This window comes from Polypterus senegalus, chromosome 17 (assembly GCF_016835505.1).
Source record: "Polypterus senegalus isolate Bchr_013 chromosome 17, ASM1683550v1, whole genome shotgun sequence".
In the NCBI taxonomy this organism is placed as follows: domain Eukaryota; kingdom Metazoa; phylum Chordata; class Cladistia; order Polypteriformes; family Polypteridae; genus Polypterus; species Polypterus senegalus.
Window position 1 is genome coordinate 8,570,507 of NC_053170.1, and position 12,824 is coordinate 8,583,330.

Genomic DNA, 12,824 nt, shown 5'->3' on the forward strand with positions numbered 1-12,824 from the left:
TTTGGGGAAACCGGTTTGTGGGCTTTCGTTTGGGCTGGGGGCATATTACAGTATATTATGTGGTGATGGTCTCATATATTGCATATCATGTTATTTTAATTGTATTTACCTTCTGATGTGTATACACTGCTGATGGCCGTGCCCAAGAGGTCATTAAAGGCCTGCATGTTGGTTTTTATCAGGACACTCAGGCCCCTCAGTCAGTCTCTCGAGCGCCCCGATCAGAGCCTCCATTGACTCTGCAAAGATCACAGCATGGTCAGCAAAGTCAAGATCCGTGAATCTTTCTTCACCAACAGATGCCCCACAGCAGCTGGACCCCAGTACCTTGCCCAACACCCAGTCCATGCCAGCACTGAAGAGAGTCGGAGCAGAACACACCGCTGACAAACCCCAGAATCAACTGGGAAAAACACAGAGGTTCTGCCTCCACTCTGCACAGTACTCACAGTACCAGTGTACAGGCCGGCCATGATATCCAGCAACCTCGAGGGGATCCCGCGAACCCACAGGGCAGCTCGATCAACTGAGTTGAACGCTTTGCGAAAATCGACAAAGGCTGCAAAGAAACTCTGCCGATATTCACGTTTGCGCTCCATGAGAACCCTCGGTGCCAGGATGAGGTCAATGGTGGAGTTCTTAGGTGTAAAACCAGACTGTTTCAGTCGTTGGTAGGTGAGCAAGTGATCACGGATCCTATTGAGGACAACCCTAGCAAGGACCTTACCCAGCACCGAGAGCAGTGTTATCCCCCTGTAGTTGCTGCAATCCAGGCGATCACCCTTCCCTTTCCAGATAGGGATGACGAGTCCCGTTTTCTAGTCAGTTGGGATGATGCCAGTCTCCCAAATGAAAGCAAAGATTGCTTGCAATGCCAGGAGGACAGCCTTACCACCAGCCTGGAGAAGTTCACCCCGGATACCACAGATCCCTGCAGCCTTTTCCCCTCTCAGCTGGTTCACCACCTGTGCAATCTCAGTGAGACTGGGTGGTTCACAGCTAATTGGAGGGTCAGCCTCAAGAACCGTGGATCCCAGAGATATCCAATGTCCTAGCCGGAGGATCAGCTTTGAACAACTGCTCAAAGTAGCCAGCCCAGCGGGTCACAACTGCAGTGTCATCCGTAAGGGCCGGTCCATCAGCAGTGTATCTGTCTGCGGAGAGACTGTCGGCCTCGTCTTTGAGAGTTTACTTACCTTGGCAGTGACATTCATGACTCTGGTGACTCTTCCTATGATGTCAGTAGACGGATTGGGAGAGCATGGGCGGGGGTTGGGGGTCATGAAGTCGCTGGAAAGGGGTGTGTGGTGCTCCCGATATCTATGCAAAAAGAAGAAGGTCCAAGTCTTTAGAGTCCTGGGGCCTGGGTGTGAGACATGGACGCTATCCAGTGACCTGTGATGTAGACCGGACTCCATGTGTGTCTCTCCGGAAAATTCTTGGGTACCACTGGTTTGACTTTGTGTTGCTCATGGAGTCCTGAATGAGGCACATGACCTGCATTGTGAGGGAGCGTCAGTTACGGCACTACGGCCATGTGGCGCGATTACCCGAGGGTGATCCAGCTCGTAAGATCCTCATTGCTGGGGACCCAAGTGTCTGGACCAGGCCAAGAGGTCGCCCACGTAACACCTGGCTATGGCAGATAGAGGGTCATTTCCGGAGGGTGGGAATGGGCCTAGGGGGTTGCAAACCGGGATCCCGAGTTGTTTCGACATGTAGTGGATGTGGCAACACACTGTACCAGTGCCTGCTCCCCACCTTGACTTGACTTGATGTGTATGTGTGTAATGCCAAGAGAAATTCCCTTTTAATGATTATTTTCCTATTTAAAATAATGGGATGTAGCTTTTCATTTTCCAATCTGTATTTAGAAATGGATTAGAACTGGATGACAAGAGAGGGCTGTGGTGAGCCACTGTTGGCCGGTGGGCACAAGGCAGTCTAATCAAAGTGCCCATCTCACCAGCCCCCCACTACATCTGAGCAGTTGCTAAATGTACCTGGACGCTGCTGGTGTCCCTTTCTGTCCCATTACAGTACCCCCAAGGAAATCCTGTTAATGTATTAGGTTCCAACTCGGTCCCAGTCCAGACCACAGAAAACTGAGAGCTTACGAAAAATAAAATGTACCTGACATCATAAAAAGTAAAATTTCATAAATTTGTATTTCATACATTTTACATAAATTTGTAAAATTTCTTAAATTTGTATCTAAAAAGTAAAATGTGTTGATTAAAAAAAGACGACGATAATTTCACTGGCAAATATAAGAACAGCGATACTCACCACCTGGCTTGTTGGCGATGCGGGTTGAGAATTACTCAAGTGGAGCCGAAGACCCCGAGACATGGCCAGCACCAGGCACCTCTTGTTCACATTAACGTCTGTGAGCCCCCCTAGAATTTTATTATCTTCAACATCCTCTCCAGGCAAACATTTTATTTTGCTCACCTCCTCTTTCTGGCATTCTAACCATTGGATGATTTATCAAAGTTGACTCTGACATTTGCCATTTTATTATTAGAGACTTATAAAACTGCAGCGTAAGTTAAGCGTAATTCTGCCAGGGCCCATTCTATTTTCTATTACTTATTGTTTGCTTTGTTTTTAATTTTTTATCTTTGTAATTGACACTTTTGCTTTTCGTAAAGCACTTTGAGCAACACCTGTTGTGTAAAGATATGCTCTATAGCACGGGTGTCAAACTCCAGTCCTGGAGGGCCGCAGCAGCTACAGGTTTTCATTCTAACCTTTTTCCTAATCAGTGACCTGTTTTTCACTGATAATTCACATTGTAATAGCCCTGTTAGAAGGATTCAGTCCTCTGAATTGATTCGTTTTCTTATTAAAATGCAGCCAAACAGAAATGAGATGTGAAACGAGCCAACAGATGACCAGCTAAACTGGGGCTTCAAACTCCAACCAGTTTCTTAATCAGAAGTCAATTCCTGCTGTTAATTAAACTCGTTATTTAATTCCACGGCTTGTTGTTGCTCTCGTTCTGCCACAGCTGACATTTCCAAAACTGTTGATTTTCTGTTTTTCATAAGAACATCGTCAAAGTGTTTTGGTGAGTTGAAAGCTCAACTTTACTGAGACCTTCACCTTTCTTTATTTTCAGATATTGTGTGATGTGGCGGCTTGTTTTGTGTCTCATTATTGTTTGGCTGCTAATTAAGGAAAAACGAAACAACTAAAGGGCCTGAGTCAAATTAATTAAAAGAAGTAATTAGCAGCAAAAACTGGTCACTAATTAAGATGATGGGTAGAATGACAACCTGCAGCCACCGCGGCCCTCCAGGACTGGAGTTTGACACCCCTGCTCTAGAAGTAAACGCTGCCATTCTTTCATGTGCTGTCATGAAACAGCAGGGCAGCCTGGTGACTACAAATTATGTAGCAAAGTGTCAGAAGCCTAACATCTTAAATTCAGAGACAAGATGACACTAATTTGTGGTGCTTGTGTTACGAGACGGAGCTCAGAAGGTTGCCGTTTATTGTTAGCATTTGCTTGGCTTGCCAAGCCATACCCACCTTACAGATTAAGGTTTTGGGTGGTATAGCGGGCTGTTCTGCCTCATGGATCCCGCACCATTTGTGTGACCCCCCGTAGTCCTGTGTGGATATTCTTCAGTTTTCTTCTCAAGTCCCCAAGCCATACAATAAAAAACTAAACTTCATAGGCTCCGCTGAGTACACGAGTGGGCTTTGGGGTGACTGGTGCCCCGTCTAAAGTTGGTTGCAGCCTTCCAACCGATGCCACTGGGCTAAGCTTCTCTATTGGGAGAGGAAAAATTGGTATCGTCTAGCATACGAGGTGTGATCAAAAAATACGCAGAATGTTTAAATAAGAAAAAAAAATCATTACAGTAAAAGACACATTGCCATTTATCCCCCACAAAATACTTCCCATCGCTTCCAACAATCATATCCCATCTTTCTGAAGCAGTTCTGGAAGTCCTCTTTCATGAGTGTCTTTAGCTGCACTGTCATTGGCTGCCTCGACGTCCTGAATTGATTCAAAACGTTTACTTTTCGTGGTCATTTTCACTTTGGGGAAGAGCCAGAAGTCACACGGTGCCACATCCAGTGAAATAAAGTGGATGAGGACACACTGTAATATTTTTATCTGACAGAAATTTCCATAGCAGAAGTGATGCGTGACACGGAACATTGTCATGATGGAAATGAAATCGCTTTCCCATTTCTCAGGTCGTTTTTGTTTCTTAAATAAGCCCTTTATAATATTCAGAGTTCACCATAGTGTTCCTGGGTACAAACTTATCTCGCGCAATTCCAAAGTCAAAAAAAAACCCATCATCATCATCACTTTGATACTGCATCTTGATTGACGCACAGAACATCGAGGCAGCCACAACAGCACAAATACAGTGGGTACTGAAAGTATTCAGACCCCCTCCAATTTTTCACTCTGTTATTATGCAGCCATTTGCTAAAATCATTTAAATTAATTTTTTCCCTCATTAATGTACACACAGCACCCCATATTGACAGACAAAAAAGAATTTTTGAAATTGTTGCAGATTTATTAAAAAAGAAAAACTGAAATCTCACCTGGTCCTAAGTATTCAGACCCTTTGCTCAGTATTTAGTAGAATCCCCCTTTTGAGCTCATACAGCCAGGAGTCTTCTTGGGAAAGATGCAACAAGTTTTTCACACCTGGATTTGGGGATCCTCTGCCATTCCTCCTTGCAGATCCTCTCCAGTTCTGTCAGATTGGATGGTTAACGTTGGTGGACAGCCATTTTTAGGTCTCTCCAGAGATGCTCAATTGGTTTAAGTCAGGGCTCTGGCTGGCCATTCAAGAACAGTCACAGAGTTGTTGTGAAGCCACTTCTTCGTTATTTTAGCTGTGTGCTTAGGGTCATTGTCTTGTTGGAAGATAAACCTTCGGCCCAGTCTGAGGTCCTTAGCACTCTGGAGAAGGTTTTTGTCCAGGATATCCCTGTACTTGGCCACATTAATCTTTCCCTCGATTGCAACCAGCAGTCCTGTCCCTGCAGCTGAAAAACACCCCTACAGCATGATGCTGCCACCGCCATGCTTCACTGTGGGGACTGTATTGGACAAGTGATGAGCAGTGCCTGGTTGTCTCCACACACTGAGGAGAGGCAAGACACATGACAGCCCACACGGAGTTTGCTAAAAGACACCTGAAGGACTCTGAGATGGTGAGAAATAAGATTCTCTGGTCTGATGAGACCAAGATAGAACTTTTTGGCCTTAATTCTAAGCGGTATGTGTGGAGAGACCTAAAAATGGCTGTCCACCAACGTTTACCATCCAACCTGACAGAAGTGGAGAGGATCTGCAAGGAGGAATGGCAGAGGATCCCCAAAATCCAGGTGTGAAAAACTTGTTGCATCTTTCCCAAGAAGACTCATGGCTGTATGAGCTCAAAAGGGGGCTTCTACTAAATACTGAGCAAAGGGTCTGAATACTTAGGACCAGGTGAGATTTCAGGTTTTCTTTTTTAATAAATCTGCAACAATTTCAAAAATTCTTTTTTTTGTCTGTCAATATGGGGTGCTGTGTGTACATTAATGAGGGAAAAAATTAATTTAAATGATTTTAGCAAATGGCTGCAATATAACAAAGAGTGAAAAATTGAAGGGGGTCTGAATACTTTCTGTACCCACTGTAAAGGCACTCATGAAAGAGGACGTCCACAACTGCTTCAGAAAGTGGCAAGAACATCGGGATCAGTGTGTTTGAAGCGAGGGGGAATAATGGCAATGTGTCTTTTCCTGTAATAATAATTTTTTTTATTTAAATATTCACTGTATTGTTTGATCACACCTCATATATTGTGATAATTATTTGTAAATTGCCTTCATCAAATATTTAAGCTGTACTTTTATATTTTAACTTACAAAGAATAACGTTTAAGATGGCAGTAAATTCACGCTCAGGGCATATTTAAGACTCACCACATCAGAAAGATAAAACAGCCTCGTCTGGAAGGTGGCAAGGCAACTTTTACAATCTGATTGGATGAGCAGGACTGGAGGGGTGAAAGGGTGTGAGACCCATACTAGACCCCCACTGGCCAAAGAGCCGTGTCAGGGACCACTGGAGTGACACTGATTGGAGTCTCTGCTATGCTCCATCCATATAGAGGCCACGCTGGATCAAGAGACCACACAGGACCAGGCTGCTTTGGTATTAGTGTGTCACACTCGTTGTACTCCTGCCTCAATTGTGCACCCATCTTTATATATAGGAAGGACGCTACCGTGGCTTTCCGTTTGTCTGTCCAGGATTTTAAATCACCTGTAGCTCGCAAACCGTTTGGAGCTATTGACCTGACAGTTGGTACACATGTACTACATGACGTCTTCTGTCCACTTTCGGGGTGATGACTGACGTCCAAGGTTATTCCTCTTTTTATTTTTAATTTATGGTAGAATCAACTCTCGGCAGCAGGGCAGCCATGCGGCGCATGTGTACGAGTGCCGTTCTCATTCCCTACCACCTTCACCATCACTTTCTCTACCTCTTCATATCTTAAATTGCTTTTGAGGGAGATTGAACACTTACGTGAAAAATTAAGGAAAACATACTAAGTAATTGCAACACAAACACTGATTTAATCAGTTTTAATGTGAAAATATATCTTTTAGAGAAGCGGGCCACTAGTGTGAAGAAGAGAAGAGCTGCTTAGGAAACAGCAAGCGCATCAACCTCTGAGCAGACGAATGATAAACGCACAGAGAAAGAGGAGGAACACTAGAAATAAACAAGACAAGTGGATTCATGCAGGGCGCTGTTACTGGTTATCTATAGATAGACAGATAAATTGATAGATGACAGATAGAGTGAAAGGGACTATATAATAGATGTGAAGGGTGCTATATCATAGATAGATAGATAGATAGATAGATAGATAGATAGATCGATCTGAAAGGCACTATATAATACTATTATAATGATAGATAGATAGATACTTTATTAATCCCAAGGGGAAATTCACATACTCCAGCAGCAGCAGCAAACTGATAAAGATAATGCCTGAATAAACCTTTCTCTCCTACTCTGTCTAGATGGCTGGAGTTACAGATGAACTGAACTACAACAGCAGTCAACCCTGACATCGAGCAGACTGGTAAGTGTGGAGGGGCTCTATGTGGGATTTCGGACATTTGTTTAGGGTCTACGCAGTAAAGAGTCTGAAAGGGAAAATAGGGTCACCCTAGGACCCTACCGTGATAAAACAGCCCCCAACTCCCGTGAACCTGGACTGAATTATGCTGCTTTGTGAATTTTACGTTACTTTAGAGTTCATTAAGCTGTAAAGCCGACTTTTCCTAATCACGGGCGGTGCCACTACTTGTTGTCATTGTTATCAACATTTTGTCATGCGCAGAGTACAGTGATATTCTTACTTGGATATCTGACTAACATGCCTTATGTCGACACAATAAACACAAATTCATTAAAAATACAGCTTTGTGTTATTTACTAGAAGTAGCCAGATTAGAGTGGTCTCAAAATCACCCCCAAACACTCATTAGCATGGTGTTGCTCTGTTTCAGTTTTTTCTGAATTTTTTTTCAAATGAAATGAAGGCTGTGGTAGGAGGCATTCACAGTTTCTAGTAGTACAAGTGTTGTTGTGGCCTTCAGTTATTTTAGTAGCTCAACTAAAACCCGACTTCTAGAAGCTGTCGTCTCAAGATCACATTATGAGAATGCAAGGCAACATCAGGCCTGGAGCCATCTTAGTAGTGTCAAGTTGCAGGCAGCAGCATACCAACCGCCACTGGTCCTTTTTTGGTAGCCCAGGAGACCATGAAGGCTACTGTGTGCCACTGCCTTTGTTCCTGGGCACTCTGGTCCTCACGCGTTCCTAACTTCATGAAAAGTTATGGCAAGCACAGTCAGAGTGAGTTACGTCTAAAGAGCTCCTCATACTCTGCACTCAGCAGATGAGACCTCGCAGTCCCCTGCAGCGGGGACAGCAGAGCACAGGACACCGACAGGGCCAGGCAGTGCTTCTTATTGAGGGTGAAAACAAATATGTGACAACGACATTTAACAGCTGGTGATCTTTCATTTCTTGGCAGTAAAAGGGCACACAGAGTGTAAGTGATGATGCCAGCTTCAATTTAAAAGCCTCACAAGTGTTCAAAAGGGGCAGACGTTAACGTTGCCAATTGTGGCATTCATTTCAATGTCCAGACTGTTAAAAGTGTGCCATCATTCAGGATGTCAGCTTGGTCAGTGTCAGTCATCTACTAAGTGACACGTGCCAGTCGAGTTTCTCAGGTGCACTTTAGACATCACGGAGGTTTTTAAGAAGCACTGCCATAAAGCAATAAAAACAAGACAACAGATAAAGCTGGCCGTGGGTGCAGCCAGGAGTAGCAGACACAAGATGGGAATACCTCGAGGGCGACTGGGCAGAGTCTGGCAGCCTGGTGAAGGGTGGCGCAATGGTGACGGGGCAAGAACAGACAAAGTGGGGCGGAGGGAAATGAGAAAGGAAAAAGAAAAAGCAGCTGTGAGAAGCAGGAAGTGGTGTCTTTTTTTTTTGGAAAAAAAAAGGCAAAGTGTATCAGCAAAACTAAAGGCGCTTGACGTAACATCTTAAAAAAATGCAAAAGTTTGTGAAAGGAGAACAAAAAAAGCAGCCGCACAATAGAAAACAAGGGCATCCAGGAGCAAGAAGCACACGAGAGAAGCAAGCAAGAAAGGCAGTGGAACCTTGGAAATTGTACAAAGCTGGTTAGTAAGGTGCAATGAGCTGGCAACATGGGCACCCTCAAAAACAGGCCCCGCTTACTGGGCATCTGGTGCATTATGCCACCGATCCACTTCATTAACAGCAACTGCCCTCCTTCAAAATCACATCATCACAGACCTCGCCCTGGCAGAACTGGGCATTTAGGACTCCCTGTGCGTTCCTACCTATCTTGGCTCCTTTCTTCAGCAGGGTCACCACTACCGAGGTGTTGCGACAGCCTACTGCCCGATCGAGGGGCCGCATGCCACTGTAGTCCACGTGCTCTATCATTGCTCCATGATCCACTAGGAACTGGACCTGCAAAATGGGGTCGGGGGGGGGGGAGAGAAATAAATGAAATGAAATGGAATGGCTGCTCCTCTCGGGTCACTGCCACTTCTTCAATAAACTCAAATAAAACTCTGGAGCAGCGGGTGCTGTGGTGGTGTGATTGGTCACCCAGTCCTGCCATGAGAAAGTTTACAAACAAGAATATTTAGTCCATCAAGCCCCTTTTGTTTCGTTAACAGCTAAGTTGCCCCAATGTCACTTTTCATGGTTTCTACTTCAACTCCTTTTCTCGTTAGTCTGTCTGAGATTCTGTGTGTAAAGAGGAGCTTCCTGGCTTCAGTCCTAAACGCACTTCCCCTTCATTTTCGCTGGAGTCCTTACATATGTGACTTGCCATTTATCTGAAAGAATTCTTCTGGATCGGCTTTATCTGTGCCTTTGAGAACTGAATTAATAATTCTGCCCTAAACTAAACAATCGTTTTTCTCGTATACTCCATTGAGTATAAGAACACAAGAAATCTGACAAACGAGGGGAAGCCATTCAGGCCATCAAGCCCGTTTGTTTAGCTATAAGCTGTCCCACCATCTCATCCAGATCCTTCTTAAAGGTTGTCAAGGTTTCTGCTTCAACTGTTTTGCTGTTCTCGGTTTGTAAATTTTAAGCTGTAAAACAATGTCTAGTGTGGAGGACACTTCCTCTTCCTGTTTCCGCCGATTGCCCAGTGTAGGTGGAAGACTACGTCATGACCGTTTTTAGTCATTTGTAAATGATATGAAAATGCTGGTGTCGATGGAGATTGTTTTCCTTAAAAACACAGACTTTAAAGTACAGTGTAGTAGTGTGGATTGAGCCTCAGTTAACATTTCAAAAATCGACGTTTAGCTGGAGCAAAATTGTAAAATGGGGGCTAAGAAACTGTCAGCAAGTCAGATATGTTGGAGTTGACTGTGGAAGAGTATATCTGACTAAACTGAATCAAGAGCCACCAGACACAGCGAGTGCCTCCAACGTCTTCTAGCACCTCACCCAACATGATGTAGCTGTGGTGAGGTGCCCAAACATGGCATGGCTCCCCTCTGATAACCTCGTACTCGCAGTGCTTTAGCCTGATGGGTCAAAGTAACGCTTCTGAGCTGCTTTTCTATTAGCCTCGTCAGCTCCGCTGGACGATACCCAGCTGTCTTGTCTGTAGCCTTGCCAATGATCTGATGATGCTGGCATCGCAGAGAAAAATAAAAAAAGATACTCACCACCTCTGCATCACCATAGAATGCAGCGAGGTCCAGCGGCGTGCGCCCATTCTTATCTGCATGATCTGTAGCTGCCCCTCTCTCCACCAACGAGCGTACTACTGCCAAGTGACCCTTCAAGCAGGCCCAGCTGAGAGCGGTCAGACCCTCCTTGTCCATCAGAGACAGTGAAGCTCCTAGACGGCGACAACAACAACACAGCCAATGATATACTCGCTTGTAAAGTGGGCTCTGAGGGGCTGTAGGTCTCTCTGTCTTCATCCACACATAACAGTAGTAGTTGAAACAAAACAAGTTCATGGGCTCTCTCAGCTGTGCTACCTCCACAGATGCTCTTGCCACCCTGAACTGTGCAGTGTAGGTTATATTTTGGTTAAATTTACAAAAGAATAAACGTTAACCTGGACACTCAACACCAGACCTCCTTTCTCTTAATTCAGCTTATGTTGATTAAATCACTGAACGCTCAGAAGGGGTCTGAAGCTTGTCAGCCCCTGGCCATCAAACTGTGGTTTTATTGCTCATAACTAACTGTGGACCTCCAGAAGTTTACTTTCTCCCAACATTGTTTAAATTGGAGTTTTTGTTTTTCAAATTGATGTTAACAAGCCTTCCAATGGTGAGCTGTGAATATTTAACGGACTGAAATGCCTTCCTGTTTTACTGTTCAGTTACTTTGAAGCTCGTGTTTATGTATGTAGATGATGTGAGCTCCAGTCATTTACTTTTCCCTTATTCTATCTGTACAGCCATGTACACGCTGTGAGCCTGCACTCAGTGAAGAGCACCGTAGAGCAGACTGCTGCACCACCATGCCATTACTGTAAGAGGCAAAGAGCTCTAACTGTTAGTGCCTCGTCTGATATTCCAGATGAGCTCAGCACTTCATACTCGTTTAGCCCACATCCCGAAATCCGACAGAAAACTCTGGTGTTACCCAAGGGGGGGCAGAAGTCAAATACCACCCTGATATTTTTTTCTGTTAAATGTGACATTTCTGTATGCCAGCAGTTACAGATAACAGCTAAAAGGGGATGAGCTACATGAACTACAATGAGTCTAAACAGAAAGAGGCCAGGCATGTGTATACAATTAGAAAAGGCGTTTTATGAATGATATGTAGCAATGTAACATCCATCCATCAGTTATATAGTGTCTTTCACATCTATCAATCATATAATGTGCTTTCTATTATATAGCACCTTCCATATCTATCTATCATATAGCGCCTTTCACATCTATCTCTCTATTATATAATAATTTCTATTATATAGCGCCTTTCATATCTATCTATTATATAGCACCTTTCACATCTATCTATCTATCTTTTATATAGTGCCTTTCATATCTATCTATTATATAGTGCCTTTCATATCTATCTATCATATAGCACCTTTCACATCTATCTATTATATGGTGCCTTTCACATCTATCTATCTATCTATTATATAGTGCCTTTCATATCTATCTATCTATTATATAGTGCCTTTCTATCTATCTATTATATAGTGCCTTTCATATCTATCTATCTATTATATAGCGCCTTTCTATCTATCTATTATATAGTGCCTTTCATATCTATCTTTCTATCTGCAATGCCTCACAAAATCATTTAATCCCCTTCAAAGCCATTGCCATTCTCTGGATCACACGGATACATACACATATTTTACTCTAATTATTTGTATTGACAACCTAAGTGTTCTAACAATTTAACCTTGTTAAAATAATATTTCTACTGTGAATTTCCCCTGGGATTAATAAAGTACTGTATCTATCTATCTTCTAAAAAATAAAAACTAGGAAGAATGCTGTTTGTGTGAAGCATTCAAACCCTTTAAGCTCTAAAAGTGGCGGAGTGTTCCCAAACAAGACACACTTGCCTCTCATTTGGGCCTCACTGAACAATCAGTTTCTACCAGTGAGCAATTCGATTTAAGATCACACGTTCTGGATATAAAACTCAAAAATAAAAAGACCAAATGACTTGGATGTCTCAGGGTCCCAGTCTACCAACATGCAGCATCCAAGCACGACGCAGAGGTACAGGGGCAATGAAGAAGCCATCACTTTGTTGAATCTGGGGTACACATGCCTGAGCCCACATTATCGAGAGCTCTCTGTAACTGTGCCCTACTTGACAGGGTGACAATAAGGAAGTCATTACTCAGGAATATCCATGAAAAGGTACATCTGGAGTTCACCAACATGCATGAGAAGGACCCAACTAGGATGTGGGAAAATGTTTTGTGGTCAGATGAAACCAAGAGTGGGTTTTTCAACTAAAATTCAAAGCGCTTACGTATGGCATGGACCCAACAGTGCCCGTGCCTGTCAAAGAACACTTGTGGAGTATGGTGGTAGCACGTGTAGGAGCTGTGAATCTTTTTAGAACTGATGGTGGAATGGGTGGCACTAAATAAAGAGAAGCTGTTCCAGTCAGCTGATGAAACTAAGGCCTGGCAGAAGGTCCAACTTCCAGCAAGACAACAGTCTGAAGCACAAGGTCAAGGCAACCCTGCAGTGGCTGA

At 43.7% G+C, this 12,824-nt stretch overlaps 1 protein-coding gene across 8 annotated transcripts in view; it reads right to left on the bottom strand.

Annotated features, from left to right (window-relative positions):
- Window positions 1-12,824, bottom strand: part of LOC120517328 (protein TANC2) — a 434,594-nt gene that overhangs the window by 14,916 nt on the left and 406,854 nt on the right. For all 8 annotated transcript variants that reach the window (XM_039739552.1, XM_039739550.1, XM_039739549.1 and 5 more), the window contains 2 exons: window positions 10,294-10,469; window positions 8,935-9,067 (listed from right to left, as the gene is read on the bottom strand). In XM_039739552.1, coding sequence (XP_039595486.1) covers window positions 8,935-9,067; window positions 10,294-10,469 — 309 coding nt within the window. The remainder of the gene's footprint in view (window positions 1-8,934; window positions 9,068-10,293; window positions 10,470-12,824) is intronic.